This window comes from Pempheris klunzingeri, chromosome 21 (genome assembly GCF_042242105.1).
Source record: "Pempheris klunzingeri isolate RE-2024b chromosome 21, fPemKlu1.hap1, whole genome shotgun sequence".
In the NCBI taxonomy this organism is placed as follows: domain Eukaryota; kingdom Metazoa; phylum Chordata; class Actinopteri; order Acropomatiformes; family Pempheridae; genus Pempheris; species Pempheris klunzingeri.
This window is the reverse complement of record NC_092032.1, coordinates 9,943,360-9,970,346: the sequence shown is the minus strand read 5'-3', so window position 1 is coordinate 9,970,346 and position 26,987 is coordinate 9,943,360. Positions and strand designations below refer to the sequence as shown.

The window sequence follows — 26,987 nt, the reverse complement described above, 5'->3', positions numbered from 1 at the left end:
CATCAAACATTGTTTTTTGTGGTTGAGTTACAGCACGTCACCGCATGTCACAGTGAAGTAATGTAAGGGCTTGTGATTTCTGGCTTACAGGCTCTGCACTGAAACGTCGCAGTGTTCTGACAAACAGCAGTTCACCTTGCAGTAAAGCTGAAATAGTATAACATATCTGACAGCTAGCTGCGTTACTGCTGCTGTCAAGGGAAAAAAGAAGAAAATGCCAGCTTTGATTTTGATTTATTTTGATGTCTTCTGTTTGCCTGGCGTCATACTTTCATGTGTTGGGCTCGTTAAAGCCCATTTGAAATTACTTTATTAGGTTTATTGCTGTTTTTTGTATTGGTATTTTTGAAAGGGGTACACTTGTGGGAGACACCAAGTCTGCATCCAGTGGCCAAACTTTGGTGTGGAAGAGTGATGGCTGTGCATGCCGCTGTATTCCTGGCGGTGTTGCAGTTTGCTGTGGCAGAGATCGGTGAGTGGCTCTGGCTCCTTGAAGCCGGGCTCGCACCAAACCACCGCGAGCATTTGACTGTCTCTGTGCATTCAGCCAGAAACTGCAGCCTGTCCAACAGGAGCAGCGACAGGACACTGTTGACTAGATTAATGTTGGGGGCGAGGTGACTGGCCAAGGATGGGAGTCATGGAGTTTGGTCGTGCGTGTGTTTTGTCAGCAGCAGCCGACTTTGGAACCAGGCGTGGGTTTGGGAGAGGAGGTTTGGGTGTGGTTTTGTCCTGGCTCCGGTTTGTGGATGGAAATAAGCTGAAGTGAGGACCAGAGGTGGAACTGGAGCCAGGGTGCTCTTGTGTTTTGACTGGAGCTGCGTTTGAGAATGGGCATGGGCTGTGGTCAAGGGATGCGATGGAAATGTACCTGGCGTGCGGTCAGTCAAAGGACTCCCTCATTCCAGTAGCATCATGTTCCACCTCGGTGTTCTGGCAAATCCCACACTGTCTGACAGTTTGTTTTCTTAATAAGCTGCATGTCCTCTTCATCTCTACAGCTGGATTAATGAGCAGGCCACAATAAACGGGAACCAGTGGAGAGATGTCTAACGCAAGTTAATAGGCCACGAAGGGAATATGTGGTTTTAAAGGCTGGGATTTTGTAGCCACTACGACTTCTCTGGGCTCTCAAAGCTCTTTAGGTAGATCTGTCTAAGAACTATAATCACAAAGTTTCCATTTTGGCTCACAAAAATGTCCCTTTGCTGTAACTCTAGAGTTAACTTACACAAATGTAGCACAATCTCACAAGAGTCTTGGCCTGAATGAGCTATGAAGAAAACATGCAAACAACACACTAGATGGTGATGTTCATGTGCACTGAGAACATGCCCATGATAAGTGCAAGCGTGTGATTTGTTTGAAAGGCAGAGGGAATCATAGGATTAATTGTCATTTTACTTCAACTGTCATGTGTTTTCTCTTAGCATACAATAGGGAAAGGCACCAATCAGAAGAAACAAAACAATAGAATTGACAAGATGGCAGCATGGAGTTGGGAATAGGGCTGACAAGAGTACAAAAAGGGGTTTAGTGGCATTGTGCACATTGTAACCTACTTTTAATGTGGCAAAAGCATGGAAGAATATGCAGCTACACTATTATATGGTATGATATGAGCGGGATATTTGCATTTCTGTGACAGGCGTCATTTCAAAGGCTTTTATCTGAATTTGTCTTTCTCTCCCCCTTTTAGAAAGCAGCGTTCACGAGGGAAGCACCGGCAACGACAACGATGGCAGCGTCTGTGGCAGTGACTCTGCCTTCTACAAACAGAGTGAAGGTGAGAGACGTGGGGACGAGCGGGCAGCGTTTTGTGGCAGTGCAGATGGATAATTTCAGCCACAATTAGAATCAACATGATCTTTCCCACTCTGCAATTCCTTCCTGTCCTGCTGCGTCTGCCATGTTGATTTTTTTTTTTTTCACCGTGTGTGTTCCTTTTTCCATTTTCTTAAAAGGTTGAGCTTTTATGTTTATTGCTCATTAATTGCTGCCGTAATAATTGAAGACCATTCGACAAAATGTGTGGGGAGAAATCACATCAGTGCTACACAACACTAAAGAGGCAGTCATTAAACTGCACACGCGTTAAGATTCACATGCACACACACATAAATCTATGCACGAAATCAATGATATGTCGTCTCACATACAAACACACAGACATGCAGAGATAAAATTATAGCCTCCTACACACCCCAGACAACACATTTAGGCAATTTACCATACACACACACACAAACACCTTCATACACCAAGAAATACATGAACAACAACCAAACAGCCCCCGTCTAATGATAAGGTTAATTTGATTTGTTTGCCAGTAATTATGAGTTGTTTATGCAATGATCAAGATCTGCCATTTAGATAGTGCCATCTCTTGAGAAGAACACAAACAAACACCGTGTGCGTGAGTGCGTGTGGGCTCTGTGTGTTCAAATGGACAGTTTAAACAATGCTGCATTGTTTCTGCTGTGCACTTTGGGAGTTATAGAGTTTTACTCTTCTTTTGTTGTTTGTATTATTATTGTATTTACAGAATGAAAAACATCTAAATATCTAGAGGAAAATCCAAATGCATCAATTCAAATGTGTGATGCAAAACAATGTTTTTTTTCTTCTTTAATGTCCAATTAATCGTCTCTTGATTCCCCCCCCAGGTTGGGAACCATTGTATTAGAGTTGGATTTAAAGGGAGGGATGGGACTGAGTGCTAGGCTGGGGATGAAGGGTTTTACATAGGTTGTTACTCAGGTGTGATATCATGTGTGTGATGTCAGGACACAGTATGGCAGAGACGCTCACAGTCGCCCTGCGTGTTGCTGAGGAGGCTATAGAGGAGGCCATCGCTAAGGCGGAGGAGTTCAGTGACAGCTTGGTGAGGCTTTGCTGCGGTCCTCTTCTCCCTTTCTCTCTCTCTGTCTCTCTCTCTCTCTCTGTATTGCTCTTTTCCATTTGCTCTTCTATTCCCCTCATTTCTATCCCCGCTTCCTCTGTCATGGCCTCTTACTCCTCTCCTCTCCTCTCCTCCTGCCTCCCTCTCAGTCTCAGTATCAGAGGGATGCAGTCATGGTTTTTGGCTAAGACGCCTGCACAGACCCTCTCCTGGTAATTCCCAGTCGCTTTGAACACTATATATATGTGTGTGTGTGCGTGTGTGTGCGCGTGCGTGTGTGTGTGTGTGCAGGAGAAGCAGAATGAGGCTCGGTATCTGAGGGACCACAAAGAGGAGCTCATAGAGGAACTTGCCACAACCATTGTACAAAAAGTAGGTTTTATTTTTGTATGTTTACTTTCCCTGTGCGGTTGACATCATTCACATGTAAATGCACAGCAGAAAATGAAAATGTTACTCCTCATGCAAGGTCCCATGTCTGTCAGTTTGACTGACGTACCGTTATGATGCTTAACAACAGCATTTCAACTGATATTACACTGTGGTAGAGACATGGTACAGGAACGCGGAAAATTAAAGTTCTTTTCCCCTCTTGAAATTGGGATTACAGCAGCATTTGAGAAAAGGGCAGAAAGTCTTTGAATACGATATTTTAGTTGGAATTAGGACTCAAGCGACAACCCCTTTCATTTTAATCATATCTTGTAATTTGCATACTCATAGTGAGTGGAGACAAAGTTTGCAGTTGTTTGATTGCCTTTCAGTTTTAATTAACATTTGTTGGCTGTCAAGTCTTTGAAGGTGAAATAAAAAATGTGTCTTTTATCTCCGCTTTGAGGATGTCAGCGCATAATATTACATGGAAATTCAAGTGGAGACTTGATTATTGGCTTTAAAGTTTCATTATAACAAATTATTCCTGCCTAAGTGTAAATGCTGTTACGGCAATGCGTTTTTATTTTCCAATTTGCAATTATTATCATAATTTATTATTTAAATAAAGTTCTCTGTGTGCTTTAATACCTCGCAGCTCTCTCATTTGTCTCTCTCTGTCGTTTCTCTTTTCACTCTCTCCTCCTCCCTCCTCCCTCTCTGTGCCTCTCAGATCATCCAGAGGAGGAAGCGTTCAGAGATGCAGACAGAGTATGACTCTGTCTGGCCTCAGCCTCAGTCCCTGATCCAGCCCAGTGAGCTCCCCTCTCCGTCTCAGCCTCAATCTTCCTCACAAGGACCACAGGACCCCCTCAAGACCTCCTACTCCCTCTGGGTCAGTCTCTGCACTCCACTTAAACTGTTCAAAAAGCCAACCATATCCAGCAAAGTCAAAACAGAACTGTCTTGCAGGGTGTCGGGTGAAACTGCTGAGTCTTGATTTCCTCCTCTATTGTGTTTGAAGAAGGGTGGTTTGGTTTTCCAAAGTACAAGCTGTACATTTCTCACTTTGTTTCACAACACATATAGTGTAATTCTCCTGTCTGTGTGTTGGTGTGTGTTCCTCTGGGCGGACCAGCCACTGTCTCTCTGTGTGTTTAAAAAAACACAGGAATGTTGTTTTTGGCAGAAAATCACCACAACCTTTTAGCCGGAGCGGTTACTCCTGTGGTGACGATGTCGCCCTGTTTAGCACACAGTGTATCTTTCTTTGCCCGATATCCTCTGTGGATGCTGAAGCAGTTGTATTCAAAGGCGCTGGTGAGGAGGCCAACTCACTTGGAATTTTGCACAGTTAGCCCTTGTATAAAAAGATAAATATCCACAGGATTAAGTTGTTCTCCAAAGTTCAGCATGATGTGTATTTTAATGCTGACCTGGATCCATATAAACAACATAAAAACATGAATGAAACCCATTTAGAGGATTGCTTGGCAGATACTTGGTACTCTTTGAGTTTTATCTGCAGTGTGCTTCACCATTTTCCTCAGGATAAAGAGAAAATAGACCACCAAGCAACAAAATATAATAGCCAGTAGCTTTTTTTCCTCCCTTTCAAGTCTTTTACCCGTAAAAAGGTATTAGAGGTACTGCAAATGTGATTTGAACCAAGTGTGTGAACTGACTCGGATTTATATCTGAGTGGGCCAGGTGAAAATCCCAAGACAACAGTTGTTTCACTAAATGTTCCAGGTTTGAGAAAAGTCTACACAACATGGTGAAAACACCCAGGTGACACAAACACATAGAGATGTATGGTACACACAGAAAGACACACACACAAATCAGCAATGCACACACACCTGGCAGTGGTTTGCACTTGTAGTCAGCAGGGACTTGTGGAGATTTGTCATCGTCCCGTGTGTGAGTGAAGCATCAAAGCTGCCCTCCCCGGGCCTTACCGTTCTGTTTCCTGCTGTTTCACTCAGCGAAGATCAAAGTCGTGTAAAATACGAGGGGATCCTCCTCAAATACTCGGCCCGCCATGGGACAGGCTCTGTTTATTAGCTCTCTGCAAACACTATCGCACATGCAAATGCACACTCACATCTGTACTACCTTAACACTGACCCTTAGGGCAGCCTTAGTGGTGCATCCCACCCATTATAAGAGCTGATTTCTTTTCTCTGATTGTTCTTCTGTGGAAGCCTTACTAGAACATGCACGTATCTCCATCTGTGCTTTCACTTGGATGTTCAACATCAAGAGTTTACAATAAGATTTTAGTGTGAGTTTGTGAACCTGAATGATGTTTTAATTTCTCCTTATATTGCCACCTTCATTCTCAGTGCAGCAGCCTTTAAATCTAAACCCCAGCAAACAACCAATTTTAATTGCACATCCACAAACATTGACTGTTAAATGTTTAATTAGAGTGTGTAAACTAATCAGAAAAGTTCATCCCAAACCTAAATTAGTCCTTTGTCAATGAAAGGGCTTTAAAATGTGTCCTAACTTTGGAGATATTTTTCTTATCTTTCTTTCATTATAACATTTCACATTCACACATACACGTAGAGAGTCTACTTAGTCATTTAGTTGTTTTCTAGCTCCACCTGCTGATGAGAATCTTGACTCACAGCCGCAGTTGTTCAGACAGGAAACAGATGAGCCAGATGGACCAAGTTCTCCATTAGATTATGTTATAACAATATGAGGATGTCATATGTGACTGGCCTCTGTCCAAGCAGCAATAATCTGTCTGTGGCCCAAAATGAAAAAGAAGGTGATGTTCAACTTTAAATCTCCACAGATGTCAAACATCTAGGTCTCAAGCCTGCATGTGTTTTAATGTGTGTGTTTGCAGCGCTCACGGTCAGCGTTCTCCCTCACCAGCGACGACTCCCCAGACAAGGGTCCAGAGGAGGAGGGCGGCGGGGCGGGCGGTGGCCTGCAAGAGTACGCTTCTCTGAAGAGGGAGGGCAAGGCCACGTCTCTCCCCAGCTGGAAGAGCGTGGACCGTCTGGACAACTCCAGTAAATATATTCTCCTCCTGACCTCAGTTCTATGCAGATCCAATTATGTAACAGTAGGGTAAAATATGGGAAGGCAGCACCACCATGTCCTTTTTAAATGTATACAACTAGCTTAGTCGTCATGCATAGTGCTTTGTAATGTAATTGAATTTACTGGCACAAATATTAAGGCAACATTCTGACTCCTTTATTACTTTTTTGAGATAATAGAAATGTGATTTATGATTTGTAACTGTTTTCATAGTTTATCCAAGTCATACCAGCCTTATTACTTTAAAGTAGTATTTCACCCAAACACTCACTCATAGTTTAAAAAGTGACAATAAAAAGTTTGTTGTTTCCAAATGAATGGAGAATAATGGCCGTGGTCAGTGATCATCATTTTAAATGGATTTTTACTGTTATAAAAGTAATGTTGACAAGTTAATTTTGCACTCTTAAAGCACTGCTCTATAAGAAATGACTAAATTTGGTCTAATCGGTCCCACAGCCTATCCAAAAAATACTGTTACATATATGTTATATGTTACATATATTCTTATGTTCTTCCAGGTGCATCCTCAGTGCTGCAGAGCCCTGACGGTAACTGGATCGCCCTGCACAGCTCACAGCTGTCACGTCCCAGCCTGCTAACCAAGAGGAAGAGCCTGGTGTTCAGCGTGCTGGAAAAGGAGTCCGGCGTCGTCTCGGCTTACGACGAGATGGGATCCGACTCTGAGGAGAACGACGAGGGCGGCTGGAGCGCAGCGCTGCGACAGTTCCGACGCAAACTGTCCGATGAGACTTACTACACAGACTCGCAGCACGACCCGGAGTGGACGTACACCCAGCACCTTCCCATTACCTCACCGTCCTCGGGCCAGTACACCAACACAGAGACTCTCAACTCAGACTCAGAGGCCTCATCAGTGCTGTCCGCATGTCCCCGCAAACCACCTCACAACCTGCTGAGGAAGAAAGGCCCGCCGGACACACACCTGCACCCTCATCACCAGCCGCTGCACCACCAACACCTCCACCAGAACTTCTCCCCTTATCCACTCCACTCAGAGGCACTGGATGTGAACTTTAATCCCAAGGTGCTTTGTCTTTGCATCATAGTTTTGGGTCATTTTATACTGCAAAGCCTGGTGTAAATATAATGTTTCACATTATTAGATGGGATTAATTTAGGTGGAAAAGCTGACATATTCTGTGTGTCATTATCTAGCAGTTTGGACATGGAAAAACAGTATCTTCACATAAAAATGTAAAAAGAATGTGAAAATACAATTGTGTAAAAATAATCCATTACGAGTAAAAATCAAAATCCTTCTCAAGTAAAAAGCACAGAAGCAAAATTATTTCCGGTATCACAATAAAAGTACTCCTGTAAGTGATATAATATTAAAAACAAAATTCTTTTACACGCATTTGTTTTAATTTAACTTTTCTGTCAAATTTTTCCTGTTTTTGTGAAATACTGGATAATTTGTCCTCTTAATTTAGTCAAATCATCTGAGAGGATTTTAAAGGAAATCTCTTTTTGGTACAAATACTAACATCTCATAGACATCTGAAAAATGACAACATTGCTTTTTTGAGAGGGATCACAAACCAAAAAGGTTGCAAATGAGTTATCATGCTGTTTGTATTTAAGATTTTATCCTGAAAAGTAACCAGGATCTATAACTGTGAGATAAATGTAATTGTGGAGTGAAAAGTACAATATTACCCTCTGAATTAGAAGTATAAAGTCACATTAATAAATACTCAAGTAACTTCAAGCACCTCAGAACTGTGCTTGAGTAAATGTACTTTATTTATTTATTTATTTTTATTTGTTCTTAGGTGATGGGAGACAGCAGCGAGGCTGAGGAGAGGCAGAGTGACCCGGTCAGAAGATCGCGCAGACGCAGGAAAAGCAAGAGAGAGTCAACGGAGCAGAGCAGGCCCAGTGGTCAGAGCAGCACACAGTCCATCTACCCGTTAGTACAGGTAAAATATCACACCTGAACTTAAACTGCTTTTAGTAGCAAGTATTTAGGGCCCGAGCACCAAGCGGTGCGAGGACCCTATTGAAATGCGAGGATGCAAGAAAATGTCAGGGGGGCAAGAAAATATCAGGGGCCCAAGCACCAAGAGGTGTGAGGTCCCCATGGGGGTCGAGCACCAAGGGGTTGAAAACATAATTGAAATACAAGGAACTATTCTTCTTCTTCTCCTCCTCCTTCTTTTCCCAAATGAATTGCAAATTTGGGGGCCTAAACATGCACAAAAACTCACGAAACTTTGCAGAAAAATCAGTCGTGGTGAAAAATTACGTATTTTAAAGGTCTTGCAAATGGCTCTGTAGCGCCACCAAAACTCAGCCCTGGAACTGCGTTTTATGTAAGTGTACGAAATTTGCCATTTTTGGTGATTTACAGGGGACGTAAATGAACAAACTAGTCCGAGGGGGTTGAAGCAATCAATCTCAAACTTGGTCAGCTGGTAGAAAAAACGCTGAAAAGTTATTAAAGGTCTCTACAAAACTTTAACGGTTTGGGTGTGGCAAGCTGTCAAACTTCAGTGTCTCACCATGAAACAGGAAGTTGTTCATAATTACACTGTACATGATCCAATCAGCACCAAACTTCACATGTCTGATGAGAGTCCCGCCCTGAAGACGTCTACATGTCAATATTCATTCACAGTCATAGCGCCACCTGGTGTCGACAGGAAATGCTATGTTTTACACTATGATGGCTCAAGACCAGCCACTTGATCAGATCCACTTCAAATTTGGTCAGGAAAGCCTCAAGACGTTGATGTTGGTCTGTAGTGAAAACTGTGAGTCTCCATCAAAAGCTGTTGCTGTGACGACGCGGCAAATTTCGCTAATAAATTTTCCTTCGCTATGAGCATTAAAAGTGTTATAACTCCACTGTACAAGGTCCTATCTTAACCAAATTTATACCGTTTGATGACTGTCCGGCTCTGAAGACATGTACATGCCAATTTTGAATTATAGTCATAGCGCCACCTAGTGGCAAGAGGAAGTGCATGTTTTAATCTCGGAAGTCTCTCTCTCAGCAGGTTAATCACAGCCATCTCAATCATTCCCAAGACATGGATGATAAAAAGTTATGAAGCTCTTGACATTTTGTCAGACGCTGTTACCATGGCAATGCTGGTCACCATGGAACAGGAAATTGCTGTAACTTCAGTGTACATTATCCAATCTGTTTCAAACTTGTCCCGGCCTGAAGACATCTACCTGCCAATTAGTGACCACAGTCATTGCGCCACCTGGTGGCAACAGGAAGTAACACGTCTATGGCAATGATCATTTGATTTGCATGAAATTTTCACAGTGTAGTCAACACTTCATATGCTGGAATATAGGACGTGATTAGTGCATGTTCTCTAGCGCCACATAGGGGACACAGGAAGTGACGTGTAACTCCTTCATGCACTGTCCAAAATACATGAAAATTCTGAGCCGCGTGGAAGGGTTGGAGTCCGGCAACAGGACGAAGCAGCCGCACACTCCGACGTGCACGAAGGTGCGAGGGCCCTCCAACACTGCTTGCAGCTTTAATTTCTAATTGATTTTTTATACTAAGTGACTTCAAATTCCCACCATGCCAGTGAGAAATAAAGTGGTTGTATTGTTTTTCCCAGTAGGAGGCAGCAAATTACAATTCATTGTTCGCTCTATGTTAAATGATATGAGGGGATTGCATTTGTTCTTTCTGGTAGACATTTTATAGTCATTGTTACTTTCTTTATGTGTATTTGTATCCCTTTCTGTACTGGCTCAAGGAGAACAGTGGTTTCCTACTCAACGCCCTCCTGAAGAGGGGTCTAAGCGAGGAGCAGCCAGTATCTGACACTGTGCCAACGGCCACAGCTGCTCCAGACGCCTTCAGATCAGAAGCCATGACACCCGAGCCAGAGGACTTGGACACCGTGGCCCCAAATTCAGCAGCCCCCAGCCCTCCACAGCCCCACTCTCTGGTTCCAGGTTCCCACCACTTGCCCAGCAGCTCGGGGCCCGGAGACCCTCTGGAAGAGCAGCTACGATCCAGACTCAGCCAGCTGGTCAGCCGTGCCAACAGCAAAGACAGCAGCTCATCCGAGGAGGAGTGCACAAAGCGGCCTGCGGACAAACAGACGGATAAAGAAAGTGACAGACAGAGAGAGAAGACGAGGCCAAAAGACACAGAAAGAGAAAGGCAGAGGGCGAGTGACAGATTAAGAGAGCGGGCCAGCAGTAAGGAGAGAGAGAAAGCAAGTGAAGCAGTGGGACAAGTGAATGGACAAGAGATGAAAAGAAGTGAGAGGCTAATGAAGAGTCCTTCAGTGAGAGAGGAAGGCAGAGTGAGGGAGAGGAGGCTTGAGAGAGGAGCGGAAAGCTTGGAGGAGAGAGCCGACGACCAGGAGCAAAAGAGAGGAGAGAAAAGACAGAGTAAGAGACAGCATAAAAGAGATGTGGAGAAGGGAGCAGGACAGAAAGGAGGAGCACGGAGGAGTGGATCCAGCGCAAGCTCGCCTGCTGTTACACCTTCTTCCCAGGAGGGGGTGCTGTCAGACAACCAGGTAAAGAGATCAGAGGAAAGTACAGCAGATGTGTATCCACCGCTCGCCTTCTGCTTTTGTTGCTGCCCTGCTATGGAAACACTGTCTGTCTGTCTGTCTGTCTCTCTGTCTGCCTTTTAATATACATCTTTTTTCTTTCTTTTATGTTTTACCTTCAATAACTCTTCCTCCTCTCACCTTCCTCTTTTATCCATGTATTTATGTGACAATGGCTGATGTCCTTCTCTGTCCCTCATCCTGTGTTTTCCCTCTGTCTCTGTGCTTCCCTTCTTCGACTTTTCTTGGCTGGTCTTGTGTATTCCTTTGTGCCTGTGTGTGTGTGTGTGTGTGTGTGACTGTGTCAGGAGGGACAGAATGACTCGGAGCAACAGCAGAGGCTTCAGTTGCTCTCCTCTCTCTTACAGCAGGTGAGATATCGACCAGAAAGCAAAGGAATCCCGCTATGTGTTGTGCAGGATGCCACGCTTGAGGGCATACAACTAATTAAACTTCATCTTACCATGAACACACTCAGTACACACACGCACATGACATGCTTTGAAACATAATGCATTTACTTCTCATGTAAATGCGCAGGCATGTTGATGGCTGGATACATGTGTGATTAGGTTGAATGTCACTTTTGCTGGTGGTGTATTTTGTCTTGTTTCTGCAGGAAATGAAGTTTCTGTCTTTGCAGTGCAGATAAAGTGGCATGCAGAAGCAAAAAAGTTTGCAGCTGTCTCAACGTCACTGGTAGCACTTTTGCTCTCCCTCAAAATAGATTCTCCTGTTTCGCAGTGGCTTTCAAGAAAGATACTGGAAGACATTAATCACAGAAGCAAATTTCATATTTTTGCTTAATAAAAACATCAAAAGGTCAGAATGCAACACAGCCACAGGCCTGGTTGTGTTTTGCACAAGAAGCAAGTTCCAACCAAAACACAGAAAATGTACAGTGACAAGAGACGACCACATATCACATAACAAAGAAAAATAAAAATAAAACATTCCCTTAAAAAGGAAATTCAGCAACTCAACTTCAATAATTTATGTTCAATTATAATTTATGTTCATTTTATGTTCAAAATACACATGATGATGATAGACAAATTGCATCCTGTTATATTGCATCAGTCTGAGTCATGAGTCATGTACCAGTATAAAGGTGCATAGTAATTTAAAAATTGGCGTGTTTATACTAGCAATGTGACAAAATGAACTCTAAAGAAACGTGTCAGAATGCATTACACATCTGCTTAATTTAGTTTGAGTGTGCTGATGACTTACACAGCTATCCAGCAATGCACCGCACAAAGGAAGTAAAGCAGCTTTTTGCTTAATTCCTTGTAAATTACAACTGACGGCAACATTCCTGGTACGTTATGTTCTGCTGGGGCACATATTGCATTACTTCCTTTGAAAATGGTAAAGGTGGTAGAAATGATTTCTCACATACTACCTTCAAAAGCATACATGATATGAAAACATGTATGTAGCACATAGTGAATACTGTTAGGTATGATGTATAAAGAGATTGGGACAGATATCCAAAAGTGAGAAATTGCACACATTTGATAAACTAGATGTTAAACATACGCTCTGTTAGTTCAAAAGCAGTGTTCCACTGTTGATATTTTCACATTGCAAATCCAATTAAATTTATGAACACATGAATAAGTCAAAACCAGGACTAGTCGATATGCATGTAAAATACACACACACAAACACAGGCACACATGCATGTGGGTCGATGTTGGTCATTAGCCAGACTCGTTATTAGGGCTGAGTAATGCCTGTCTTTTACAATGCGTATGACTAATGTGCTTCTGTGCTCTATTTCTGTCTGTCTCCAATTGAAACTCACCAGGACGGCTCAGTAAACATGTGACAATGACGTGTTATTTGTGGCTTTTTAGTCTTTATTTTACATTTGCATTTTTCAAGAAGTATATAAAATTTCACTTGTACTAAATTTGAATAAAAAGGAAAAAGCATACACACATGTACATACTGTAAATGCTGGCTAAATTATCTAATCATCCAAAAGATCAGAAAAATGAGGGCTAATGTACGTGAAGATGGGTGAAGTAGGACAGTGTGTAGTGTTTTCTCTTTTTATGTTAAATAATGACAATAACGATATGCTATCTGGCCATATTAACATTAACAACCCCACTTATATCCCTGCGACAGATAGTCAACGTCAGTAGCGTGAGTGAGGTGTGTGTGTGTGTGTGTTTGATCTGCCTGGTTCTCTGGGGGTGAGCGTCAGACTCTCAGCAAACATCCATTTTCTCCATCGACCAGCCCCAAGTCAATATTTCATACCGTCCATCTATAGCTTCTCAGTCTTTTTAAGATCACTGAATGGTTTTCTGCCTCTCTTGTCTACCCAACATTGTATCCTGTCGTGTCCAAATCATTGCCCATCACCTCTTTGTTGTCCTTACCTGCCTCTCATGTCACCACCTAAAACTCTGAGAGACAGATCAATATGCCTCCAATCCCACTGATCAAAGCTTCAGCTAGTGATGAATTCCTTATTGAATTACATCTGTCTCTCTTCACTCTCTTTCTAGGTTTCCTTTTCTTGCCCAGTGTTTTTTTTCTTTACCAGGCATCTTCACCATTGAATTATTATTTGTCCCAGACAGCTTGGACACAAGCTTTGGTTTGAATGAACGAGCTGATCCGGTTTATCGAGATACTAACTGAACTGGACAGTTAAAACAGATTTTTACACCAGCATGTCCTGTAATGGGCACACAATCTTGGATTTAAGCTTGAATTTTAAATCAGTCCCTGTTTTAAAATTTATAGCCAATTAAAGTCCTGATTCCTCAGCTGCATATAATTGCTTTCATGCAGCTCCCTTTTTGAGATGGTTTAGGGTTAAATATTCTGTTCACGGCAGCAGCTTTTAACTGATCTAAGCTTCAAAAATAGATGATTAATCACTCCTCTGCCTTCATCTTGAAACCTTGTCTTCGCCTCCTTTCCTCCTCCTCCTTTCCTCCTCCTCCTTCCTCACTCCTGCTTTTCTCAGTTTCAGTTCTTTCTTCTGCAACTTCGGATTTACACACAACAACTGATTTGGCAGCAGAGAAAGAGTATGAGAGTATAAATATATGTATATGTATCATCTGGACAATGTTCCTTCATAGGCCCTTGCAGATGGCAAAGAGATGCCTATAAAGACACCATCCTTTTAGGCTAAGCCATATTTAGTGTCTTTCACCCCCTTCTTTTTTAAATGGTGATTTGAACATGTTTTGTCCCCACCCCACTCCAATATAGACTTGCATTATTTATTATTCGTTCTCAACATCTCTTTAAACTTTTTCCAGTTCATCACTGAACCAAGTTTTTGTGGCTTTTGTGGAGTTATTTTATTCAATATTCAGTGTTTTTTGCATCTTTAAGTTGTTCACATTAGGTCTTTAAAGATGGTTAATTTAGATTACTGACTTCTGTACTGTGTGTGTGTGTGTGTGTGTGTGTGTGTTGTTCAAATGAAGCAGAAGTACTCGGCGGCCTCTCTCTGCAGCATCACCACAGAGGTGCTGAAGGTATTGAACGCTACAGAGGAGCTGATCGGTGAGGCAGGAGGTGAGGGCTTCACCCCATCTGACTCCATGAATCCCTCTCCGATCTCCAGCACCTCCGAGACCCGCAGGCTGGACCAGAGGCTGACCAAGATGGAGGAGAATGTAAGTTAAAGGACGACTTGGCCTAATAGCTTTACCAATGTGTGGATTTCCACCCAATAAGAAAGGGCTGTGAAGATGCTATCTTTTTGGGAACTTAATATGTAGCTGTTCCTCTCTGCACAGGTGTACCTGGCCGCTGGTGCTGTCTACGGGCTCGAGGGGGCGCTGGGCGACCTGGAGCAGTGTGCCCGCAGTATTAGCAGTGATACCACAGACACAGAACTGGCCTTCCTGGAGGACCAGGTGGCCACAGCAGCCGCACAGGTTCAGCAGTCTGAACTGCAGGTACTGGAGGACTTTTTCCCTCCAAAAACAGCCCCCAAATCCCAGATTTTTCACCCAGCTCAATGATACAGTTGATTTTTTTAACATAAATATGAACTGTGAGTAGTGAAATTTGGGGTTTTGGGGACGATATTGGGATGTGCGGAAATGTGGCAATGTTGCTAGCAATATCGGATGTGAGAATGGCAAATAGCTTAAAAGGCTTGTAGATTGTTCAAGCAATGATGTAACACATTTTGACCCAACTGAATTAGTAGTGCATAGTATTGGATTGTGTTTTTAAATGTCTGTGTCTCCTTTTCAGATATCAAACATTGAGGCCAGGATATCAGCTTTGAAAACAGCTGGGTTGAATGTGACTGTCTGCAATCGCTTCTGCAAGATCAAGCCAAAGGCCAAGGTAACTCACTGCCCTTCAAACACCTTACAGCACTCGCACACGGCCACATAAGGTGACTGACCTGATGCTAAAAGTGAGAACACAAAGCAACCTCAAAGCAGGATGATTTGTTAATTTTTCTAGTGTATAATAAGACATGTCTAATACCAATACTCTGATCACAGCCCCAAACCCTGGACACATCACGCCATCAAAGGAGGAAGCTCCCAGCCCCTCCACTGAAAGGTAACGAATAAATTTGCTTTGCTTAATTCAGAAAAAACTAGAAGTCACACAAGGAAAAATTTGTATATATATTGAAAAATTGAAGCAGTTAAAGAAAAATATAGTTTTAACTGTGACAAATCCACATCTCTGTTCAAATAAGCATACGTTTTTCCATAAAGTAAGCACATATTTTGATCCAAAGTGTTGAGTGCTGTGATGTTGGACCTGCTGCCCATCCCTCAACTTATCAGTCATCAATAGGTTAAGCAACAGTAATGTGAGTCTGGCAACCTGTGCTGACTTATTCAGTATATGTCATGAATCCGTACTCTCTTAACACTGCTTAACAGCCTTGTATACACATATTCAGTGCGTGTGTGTGAAACAGACAGCTAGAGATGGGGAGTGAGACACGGAGGAGGGGACACTTTTATTCACCTTTAGTTAACATCACACATGTTGCGCTTTGTCCTGAAAGAAGAGACTGGCTGCTGAATGGATGTAAAAGTGAATACATCTGCTAGAAAGGGACTAAGTAACTAAAAAGCTCCATTAGATGTAAAGCTACCAAATGGAAACAAGCACAGTACAGGAGGATGAGGTTGTTTTATCAACCAACAAGAAGTCGGTTTCTTTTCATGTCTGTGAATGGCCTTTTTTTCATTTTTGTTTTTTTTTTCTTCACCAAAATCCACACAATAGCTCTGATTCAGGGTGGCTTTTTCAGCACAGCTCCAGCCAGACAGCAGGCAGGACAATGGGTGAAAATCAGTGACCAAGAAATGTAATCATATCATTGAGTCCTGCTTAGAGTGTCCTTTTATCAGTCTACCACATGCTCTAAATCTACGGCTGGTGAGACACATTTAGACATCCGTCAGCTGCCATCTAAATCATGATATTTTCTCTTTTTCTGGAGAAGCTTTTTGCAGGGGATTTTTGCAGATACTCTGCATTATATGTTTTTTGTTTTTTTTGCATTTCAGAAAAGTTGGAGCCAGAGCAGCAGGTGAAAATGTTTCGGCCATAGTGACAGTCAGCAGCACAATGAGTCCCTCAGGGCCATGTCAGAGCCCCAGGATCGGGGGGCCCCTCTCATCCAGTGCCTTGACCCAGTGTCCAGCTCCAGGCCAAGCAGGGGCCAACACCTGCCCTGTGTGACCCACCAAGCACTCAGCCCCTAGCCCTCAGCCAGGCACGGTACCGCGTCAGTCGGACACCTTGTAGAAGACATGACTGGCTCTTTCCTCTTTTCCACTCAATCCTCCATTTCTGTCCTCCTTCACCACGCACATAACATCAAGCAAGGATGACTCGACAGTCGGTGTCACTGCCTTAAACATCTGCAAACACTCCTCATGACCCAGCTGAAAAAGAATATCTGTACAGACAAAAATAAGTCTCATTTCCTTTTTCTATCTGTTTGCAAGAGTATTGTGATTTACTGTACAATGAAGACGTGGAAAAATCATGTGAAACTTTCTGTGATTCAGTGTCCCCAAAAGAGGCTGAGCCGTGTTTTATACTGCATCTTCTTTCTCACCAAATGAAATGTCATAAGGAAACTTCAGAGCTTTTTTTGGGTGATTGTGCCGTTTTCACACACACACACACACACACACACACACACACACACAAAGCTATCAGATGGTAATCCTCATTTGGGGAATGATTGTAACACCTTTGACATTAGCGTTTAAGTAAAGTATCAGGGCCAAAACGTTTTTTCCTTCCTGCCACTAAAATTGTTGGATGACAATAATAGCAAAGCACACTGAGAAATCAGTCGATCAGTTCTTTGTAAACAGCCTGAAAAAAATAGCTAAAGAAATAGTTTTACATTTTGGGAAATATTCACTTTTTTGCCCAGGGTTACAGAACAAGATTGATCCCAATCTTATGTCTGTGCAGTAAATATGTAGACTGTTAGCGTAGCTTAGCTTAACGACTAGAAAACGGCTAGCCTGGCTCTGTTGAAAAAGGCAAAAAAATTAGTCGAGCAGCACCGCTAAAGCTCACTGTCTTATATGTTATATTTTGTTTGTTTAAAACATACAAAAACGTTGATCTTGTTACCTTCAGACAGAGTCAGTCTAGTTTAACTATTATTTCAGCTTTAAGCTAATCTAAGCTAGCCGACTGTTGGTGGTAGTGTCACGGTAGTGTCACAGATGCAAGAGTGGCATCAATTTTCTCATCGAACTCTCAGCAAGAAAGTGAAAATTGTCCTCTGATTCCTTGAATTAATGCCAACTGTAATGATTAACTGGAGAGGTGCTCTCCCGTGTTACTGCTCACTACACACACACACACACACACACACACACTCACTCACTGCAGCCTTAAGGTGGACGCTGTGGGATAAGGTGTGACTAATGTCTGAATGTCAGACGAACTCAGCTCAACATAAATCTCCATAAGTTCAGGTTTCCCTCATGCAGTATTCATCAACCCAAAGTCATTTTCTTCCTCTCTGTCACTTTCTTCGTTTACTTTCAAACGTTGTGGCCTTTTGTTTGAACGAAAAAAAAAAGTATTTTCATGTTTCCCCTTCACTGGGTCATGTCCGAACTTTTGTGTTGCATTCAGAAAATCTTGTAAAGATTTTTACATAATGAAGTTTGGCGAGCTATATATACAAATGCCATTTAACCATGATTTTGTTACGAGCAATTTATTTTTGTACTTACTGAACGTTTTTATGCAATACCACTGAAATAAGTACTATTGCAAATTGAAGGCTTTATTCTCTCCTCAAAGGAGCCCTCCTCCGTCAGTCCTATCAGACTCTGTCATGTGCGGTGACTCAAAGTGCTTTCAGTGTATGCCTTCATTTACCATTTGATATTCTGCCAGTTATGACGATGGTAAATGAAACAAAAACACGGGTGACAACAGGCATTTTTGGAGCGGCTAGTACGATTCATACTGTATTTGTACTCCTTAAACACTCGATTTGAGAATACTGCCTGTCATTTTTGGGTTGTTTTTAATTACTCTGTGACCACCTGCATTAGTCAGAATCTCAGTTAGCCATGCATACAGTGTCTGCCCTTTCTACAGCTTAAGAGCAGAGCTGGATTTCCTGATGGAGTGCTTGAACTAAAAGGTGTGATGATCTTCTGTATGAATGCTCTGCCCCTTCTATTAGTGACCTTTTCATCCCAGCCTTTCACATCTCTGGTTTTGCACATTGATCCTATACTTCTGTCAATCTTGTTCTCAAGAGGTGTCGATGTATAAAAGCATGTTTCTGGTTTTATCAAAATTGATGTAAAATTCCCGTGAGAAGCACAGCCACAAGGGTCCAATCATCAGTGTCCTGTATTTTTCTAATGTAAAAAATATATTATCTCATCACAGAATTTGTTAATATATATACAGTATATGTGTGTGTGAAAAGATGGATATGATATAGAATAATGTGTGTATTGCCCAATCATAGCTGACCAGTCTTTCAGTGTTTTGTGCAGGAGGCTGTGTATAACTGTCATGACTTGTAGGGCTGGATTCACACAGGAAGTCTAATTTGCTACAGTGACTGTGTCCCAGATACTCAGACATGATGATATTCACACAGAGCTAAAAACAAATCTTACTTTTGTTCCTGTTTAAATCCAGTGTGAATGACTACAATGAGGTTCACTGTGCACAGCTCCCCAGGCGGGCCATTCACTTTTATGTGCAATCGTTCGTTGCAATCCATATGACATGTTGGGGAAAATATTAACAAGCAAAAAATACAGATTCTCTATGTGCCACAGTACTCTGAGGAAAAAAATGTATTATGAAATGAATAAAATTTGCAAACTTAAAGTTTTTCCTTTTGAATGTTTGTGCATCAGCAAACACGGGAAGGCTACAGGTAAAGTGAACAGATATAATCACAACCTCATGGTTTATTAATCAATATAGAATGCATTTTTATGTACAGATACATTTGGAGAGTGATTTCATCAAGGATCCTATCAACCAAGGCCTCGTAACAGACACCAGAGAGAAATACAGTTAAGAGCTAGAGCAAAAGAGTAAATAATCGCAATCAAGTTAAAAAATGAAGACACTCTGAGTTTATGGATGAAGGGAGGGGGACACGCTGTCATGGTAACCAATCCCTGTCCTCCCCTTCCAGCACATCCCCGAGGTTCTCCTTGTTTCTGAGGCTGTTGAGCAGCAGCCCCAATGTCATGACGACGGGCTGCATCCCCCGGCTGCCCAGAGCCTCCACGCTGCTGTGCCTCTTCCCAAAGCGCCCGATGGGTCTCACCCCACGGCCCACGTACCAGAATGGGTCTATCTCTGGACCTGGACACCAAACGAGTACAACAGTGACAGTAATTATTATAACACTCATTCCAGAAAACTCAGATTTTCTTAATGTTATTCTAGGTGCTTTTTAATTTTTCAGTGTTGATTTGGCTCTTGTCTACATACACTGCTGACTAGGTGGACATAAATGATTTTCTACACTGATTTGATGCATTCAGGAACTATATGGAGAAATTATGTTTGTCAATATTGAATCTTACACTTGTTTATATAAATGAGATTAGGAGATATGATGAAGTAACACTGACTTTTAGAACAGCACTGTTATATTTTCTTAATTAGTAGGATTATAAAGTAAACTAGTAAAGCAATAAAACACTCACTCTTCACCCTCTGTGCCATGTAAAGTAAATAATACAAAATAGGTTAATAAAGACATTTAAATGTAGCCAAAAAGTAACAATACAAATGAATACAGCAATTATCGTGCTGTTTTTGTATGGTAAATTGTGACAAAATAATACAAATAGTATATTACCTGATCAAATAGTGTACCACAGATTAGTGGATGAGGATATTTCTCATTTTGAGCTAAATAAAAGGTGTTCTCTCTTTAAAATAAAGTACTAAATGACCCCTTGAGATTCAGAGCTTTTTCAAACTACATATAGACAACATACTTTATTTCTAGAGGTAAAATATCACAGCAAACAGTATTAATGTGAACGAAAGTTTCGCAATGAATTACAAAAAGAAAACAGAGAAGAAGAACTCACCACTACATACAAATAGACCATAAACATACTGTGGGAAAATGCTCCTGTCTGTCTGTCCTCTTAACGTTCAGCCTCTTAAATCTCCCTAAACTAACTCAACAAAGGCTGCAGGCTATAGATATAATCAAAAAAGTAGAATAAACCAAGTCTTACTTCTGTTGTCGACATTGTGCACAATGTGGAAGTCGTGCTCCACCGTGGTGCTGTGAGCGCGGCTGAAGCTGGAGGAGAGGAGGAGGAGCAGTGCCAGAGCTGCAGGCAGCCAGCGGCTCGTCAGGACGCAGAGCCGGACATCAGCCGCTCTCCCAGGCAGCATGCTGTGAGTCACTCAAGGCACTAAAGAGGACGGAGGGACGCTGGTCACTAAAGTATCTCACTGTTTAGAGATCATAAATTAAGATGAATAATATCTTATAAGTCAGGTAAGATCATTATGAATTCACTTTTCTAGGAAAAACTGCACTTCCCAGCAGGAACATGGTCGAGCATTATTTACAAGGGCTGACAAATAGCCTACAATGAAACATTTTTAAGTCAGTTAAATGTCATGACTGATCAACAGAAACTCTCACAGGAATATTATGATATACACTGGGGATACTAGTACACTATATACACTAATACATAGTGTATTTAAAAACACACTATGATGACCATTATAAACTGTCACTATAGGTCCCTAAGCATTGTTATAGAAATATCATTCTAATCTATTGTAATGATTCAACCCATTAGAATATTTAAAACTACTGCAGCTGGAGCATCTATCATAAAAAACACTACCTAAACACATAACCTTACTTGATCAAATGCAGTAAATTTGGAAATAAAAAACCTATGATGTGAACCCCAAACGGCAGCTCCTTACCCTGAACTTTGGTAACAGGCTGAGGTCAGTTGGTGGAGGTCTGGAGTCGTTATTGCTGAGCAGGTGTGCTCCACCTTATATATCCATGCTGTTCATGTGTTCTTTGGGTGATGAATCAAGAACGTCAGTCACACATAGTGATACCAGACTGCAGGGCACCTCCCCTCCCCTCCCCTCTCATCCTCCCATTCTCCCATCCTCCCACTCTTTAAACTCCCCCATCCCTTTGAGAAAGACGGCTTGGTTTTAGAGTTTTCCTGATGTCTGTCACGCAGCAGAGCCGTCCATCAAGAAGTCAATGACATGCAGACAACTTTAAATTAGTGAACGGTGGGAGACCCACCACCTCAAGTAGGCCTGTCTGAACTGTGGTGGGCGTTTTTTTGATGAGCCTTTCATCAATCAGCTTGATTACAAGGGACAAGGCAGGACACAGTCAGCTACTGCAAAAACCTTAGTGGGTTTCTGAACGGACTGTCTTGTCACCGGAAACTAGGCTTTTGGAACTATTTGGACCTATTCAAAGTTCACATGGCACATTTAAGATACAAAAACAATCCCTAGTACTGAAATACCAGATTAGAGCTTTAGTGTCGCGGCTGGAAAGATAATATTTCACAGTATGTCGAGTACTTGCCAGCACTGCATGTCCTGAGAGGTGACAGTGATGAATCACAAGTGAGAGGCCAAGGTGAGGAGAACTTCACTCACTCTAATGCTGTCAAGTGTAAAGTCACCCTGGGGCCTAAAGCAATGTGTGTAAAGGTCACAATACTGTGTGACTGTGCTGCTCAAAAGGTGAGTGTGAAGCTTACCGTAAGATGACATAAAGCTAGGAGTTATATAAACGTATTTCTTGTCTCCCATCTAAATGGGCTTTTTGTGACTCATTGAAGGAATCCGTACTTATTCAAATGTGACAGACTGGCGACCAGTCCAGGGTATACCCCGCCTCTTCCCCAGGGCCAGCTGGGATTGACTCCAGCCCCCCTCCTCAAGACCAAGACCCTTAAGGATAAACAGTATAGATAATGGATGGATGGATGGATAGTTGTGATACCTTTGAAAAATCAAGTCAATGAATTGTGCAGTAGATGCAGAGTTAATTCGTTAATCAACAGAAAAGCAATAGTTCTGATAATCGATTAGTCATTTAAATCTTCTAAAAACAAACATTCACTGGTTATTTTTACATTTCATAGAGCAGTTGGCAGTTGAGAAAATAATTATCAGATTAATCTATAATGAAAATGAATAGTTGCTATTATAGCAATAGTAATAATATACAGAGTGTATAAATGTAAACATTTGTACTGTACATATTGAAGAAGTTAAGGGAAATTACTGATACAAAAAGTTTTGAACTTAGTCCAGTCGAATGCAGCTGTGAACAGCCTACGGTGACTGTAATGTAAGCCTTGTAATCGCACAAAGTCAAAGTATGTCCACTAAAAATGTTAGTCTTTGCCATTGATAGACTCAAATTGTTGATGACTATGTCTAACAACACTACAGAAATAGATCCCTACAGAGATAGACCTGTAAGATCCTTTTTGTTTAACCAGAGAGAGCTGTTATATTGCAATTTTGGTTTCTGCTCAATATGTATTTTAAGTGAGTGAATTTTACAATCCTGCAGAAATAAACTTTTCCTTGTTTATTTTCACCTAAATTGTAAAAAAAAAAATAATAATAATAATAATATCTGGATAATACCATTGTCCTGAAAAGCATGTGCCATAAAAGGGTGTATGTGCATGTACACAGCTGCACCCTATGGCACCACTTCAGTTCTCCTCCACACATTAGAGCAGCCGTAATTTTGTCAGCGACTGAGATCAGATGGTGTGATGCAGACACAAATTCTGCCTGTGGGAGAGTATGTGGCTGCAATAATGAGGAGATAACTACCTGAGGATGTGTAATCACACCGACACATGGACAAATCCTTAACTAATGAAGCTAATTTGATTTATTAGGAAGCCCTTATTTGAAAACACTGTGTGTGATTTGTTGCAGCCACGGGCAGGTAGGTGTGGAAGATTTGGCGCCGAAAACACATTCAAAAACAGTTCAGTAATCCCCGATTGTGGGTAAAAAATACCATTTTTATGCAGATGGTCCTTGGGCCTGGAATCATCACTGCTTTAAAATCACTTTTAAAAAATACCCCTGCATAGGTCAGCTTTGTCCACATCCCCCCCACACACATTTTAAAGATTTGATCTTTTGTGTCCCTGTCTGGTTCCTCCTCTTCAAACTATACTATCACTGTCTCATCAGCACCTCATTGAATGGCTTCATCTCGCCTGAGTCATCTGTGAATGGGGGCACAGAGGATAAAGACACCTGTCAGACTTCATGCATCGTAACACTTGGTGAATAACATTTGTGAGGTCTCCTGACAGAACAAGCATGAATCATGTCCTATGTATCTTTAAAGAGCAGTTCAGCTACCCGCCAGGACTTGCAGGCCTTAAGAAGGTTTGGGAGGAAGATTTGGGGGGGGGGATAACCGAAGATATATCAAGGGAGATACAGACCAGACTAATTATGTACAAAATCATTCATAGATGTTATTGGACCCCATGTAAGATGGCCAAATTAAAACTGCGGGACTCAGATTTATGTTGGAGATGCCATAGGAGTAAAGGCACACTCTTACACATGTTTTACGATTGTCAATGGACCCAGAATTTATGGAAGAATGTAATAGGATTTGTCAACAAAGTACTGGGTGCAAAATTGGTGCAAAACCCTGCACTTTGTATATTAGGAATAGGTGTGAGGGGGGAAGGACTAACAACCCAGCAGACCCTGTGGTGTAGGCTGGCCCTCTCCACGGGGTGCAGAATCGTACTTAGACACTGGAAAACTGATAATACCGTACCTTTTAGTGAGTGGTTGGGAGAAATGACTAAAATAGCCAGTTATGAACAGTCAATCTTTAAAATTAATAATAGACTAAATATATTTCAGAGGACATGGGGCCCCTTCATGGATGAAATATTACACAAAAGAATAGGCTGAACGGATGGTAATGTGTATTACTCTCATGATGATATATTGGACTTGTATCTTGGCAACATAAAGGATGGTTATTATATAGTGATGTGTGACACCTACACTACTGTCAATGTTTTATTGTCTTGGCCTATGCCTCTTATATTCTTCTCTTGGAAAGATGTATTATATAATTATTTATCCTGTGTAACACAATAGATTCATTCATTTTTGCATAACCCCCCCTTTTTTTTATTATTTTAATGTGTGTGTATGTATATATATATATTTGTTTCATGGTTCTCAGACTGTTTAAGTTCTGTTGTGGAAAAAATGGAAAAACTAATAAAAAGTGAGTTACAAAAAAAAGAGCAGTTCAGCAGAGGAATTTCATTCATGAAAATGACAACTTGATCTTACTATCTCTTACTATCTACTATAGAGTTCCAAGGGGACATTTCTTTGATATTGTTGGACACGAGCACCCTGAGGAATGTAGTATTGATTGAGAAAACCCTGCTTGCAGAACGATTAATGGCTTGAGTATATTTTGTTAATTGCCTCGTAATTCGTGACCTACAGGGTGTGTGGGCTGGGACGTTTGCTGACCATGTTGGTGGACCCTCATTCTTAAAAAAGCTTCATTGCGTGGTCAGTGGTCAGCAGGGACATTTCTTTGAAGGTGTTTTGTTTTTACCAGTTCTTGAAATGTCTCAGTAGTTACAAGGATAGGAAAGGGTTTAGTCTGAGGTTTCAACCAGGAGTAGTAGACTTTTACACAAAGAGAGAATGCTGTCAAAATATATGGAGACATACTGTATATTGAGTTGATAAAAATGTTTATTATGGACAATAAACTACTTGTTTTGTGAAAAAAAAAATTAAATAGAACACATATATAGAGACCCAGTGGCCTTATGGATAAGGCATCAGCCTCCGGAGCTGGGGATTGTGGATAGAGTCCCACCTGGGTTGTGAGATTCTTGCAATTACTGCTGATATTTATAAAGTTTCAGTAACCTTGGAGTTGTCCTTGAACTGAGAAGGTGAGATTATCTCACAAAGTAGACTATAGTGCAGTAGGCCCTTTTCAGAGATTTTAACACATACATTTTCAGATTTCATATCTACTTTATTTCTATCTACTGTTTTGACCTGGGTGGGTCCTATGTGGGTCGTTACCCAGTCGTCATGTAAGTTGTTAAGTCGCATGATTCAACGTGTGAATGGGTGTTAAGCTTCCCAGCCTCTTGGATGGGAGGTGAAACGTCTTCAAGTACCCTCAAGTCCAGTTGACTTTTGCTCAACTCCTAAGGAATAACTGAATGATCTGGATGACTGAGAATCTTCACAGACATATATAAATATACAGTCATTTACAGCTTGTAATGAGAGGTCATGTGTAGACAGCTGATTACCTGCTCCCTGACCCTCAGCCCAAAGGCTCCAGGTTCACAGGGGGCAATTGGGTTGAGCTTAATGCAAGTTTGTTTGATCATATGAACCAAATGCCTACAAAACATGTATGTTCCATCTTGAGGGCCTGTCTTGTATATATGGAATATGCATGTGTAAATAAAAAAAAGTGTGTCAACAGTGGCTAAATTCCTGCTGCTTTGGTTTTAGGGTACAACCAGTTTGCAAACTGGGTCACATGTCATCACACACCTGAATAGAATAAAACCAATCAATAACACCAGTGCTTTTCCTACTGAGACCACTCAAGTGACCTGCTGTGAAAAAGGCTTATAACAGTAAAAATACCCTAATATCCCTTGGGTTTACAGTGTGTGAGACTTTGCAGTCCAAAATCATAAAGTCAGTTCTCACATTGCACTCAAGTCCCAACCAAATACTGAACTCAAGCATTTTAATCTAACATAATATATGTATAACTACAAACAGCAAAAAGGGTATTCTCCTTTGTGATCGCTAAACCGGTTTTGAAATAAATGTCACAAGATGACAAAAACAAATTTAAGCAAAATCTCTAACAAGAGAAGGAAGAACATTCACTTTTCCTTCAGTTAAATAAAAGCAACAATTCCATAATGTCTTGCCCTCAAATTTTGTCTTTAAGCACAAATTTTATCAGCAAAATATATTTTCAGTGTTGAAAGTACACATTATGCAGCATGGTCCCATTCAGAGTATTAGAGTATTGTTATATACCTACATTATTTACTAGTATACTATTACCTATTAGCAGCATTTTAACGTTGCAGGCTGAGATGGGACAAATCTTATTACTTTAATCTTTATAAAAGCACATTTTACAAGCTGATCAAGCAACTTTTAAGATGCCAAAAACACACTTTTGCAGATTTCTTGTGAAGAAAAGGTGTCACATGTTTATTTTCATAAGTATTCCTTTGCTGCCCCTCTGTGGTAAAACATGTGCACATACACATGTTCTATAAATACTAAATACTAAATGACTTCTACTGCACTGCATTGAAACCACGGGCTTAAAACACTGAACAGGAACAGCATGTGTGCCAAAAGCTAAAAAATTAACATTATGAATATTAAGAGGAGCTAATTAATGGGTGTGAATGATGAATATTAAGCAGCTACGTCACCCCACGAGACACGCATGCGCAGTGCGGAGTGAA

At 41.4% G+C, this 26,987-nt stretch overlaps 2 protein-coding genes across 2 annotated transcripts in view; one reads left to right on the top strand and one right to left on the bottom strand.

Annotated features, from left to right (window-relative positions):
* Positions 1 to 16,486, top strand: part of myripb (myosin VIIA and Rab interacting protein b) — a 97,840-nt gene extending 81,354 nt beyond the window's left edge. The window contains exons 4-17 of the mRNA XM_070853246.1: positions 1,700 to 1,786; positions 2,787 to 2,884; positions 3,194 to 3,274; positions 4,008 to 4,169; positions 6,141 to 6,309; positions 6,862 to 7,388; positions 8,140 to 8,286; positions 10,096 to 10,872; positions 11,217 to 11,279; positions 14,373 to 14,564; positions 14,688 to 14,849; positions 15,154 to 15,249; positions 15,414 to 15,474; positions 16,443 to 16,486. Of these exons, the coding sequence (XP_070709347.1) occupies positions 1,700 to 1,786; positions 2,787 to 2,884; positions 3,194 to 3,274; positions 4,008 to 4,169; positions 6,141 to 6,309; positions 6,862 to 7,388; positions 8,140 to 8,286; positions 10,096 to 10,872; positions 11,217 to 11,279; positions 14,373 to 14,564; positions 14,688 to 14,849; positions 15,154 to 15,249; positions 15,414 to 15,474; positions 16,443 to 16,486 (2,666 nt within the window). The remainder of the gene's footprint in view (positions 1 to 1,699; positions 1,787 to 2,786; positions 2,885 to 3,193; positions 3,275 to 4,007; positions 4,170 to 6,140; positions 6,310 to 6,861; positions 7,389 to 8,139; positions 8,287 to 10,095; positions 10,873 to 11,216; positions 11,280 to 14,372; positions 14,565 to 14,687; positions 14,850 to 15,153; positions 15,250 to 15,413; positions 15,475 to 16,442) is intronic.
* Positions 16,487 to 19,384: 2,898 nt separating this feature from the next.
* On the bottom strand, positions 19,385 to 21,486 carry prlh2 (prolactin releasing hormone 2). Its single transcript, XM_070852744.1, has 3 exons — positions 21,370 to 21,486; positions 20,655 to 20,837; positions 19,385 to 19,761 (listed from the first exon to the last, which is right to left on the bottom strand). The coding sequence occupies exons 2-3, from the start codon at positions 20,815 to 20,817 to the stop codon at positions 19,556 to 19,558; spliced, it is 369 nt and encodes a 122-aa protein (XP_070708845.1). The 5' UTR covers positions 20,818 to 20,837; positions 21,370 to 21,486; the 3' UTR covers positions 19,385 to 19,555.
* Between the last annotated feature and the right edge of the window lie 5,501 nt (positions 21,487 to 26,987).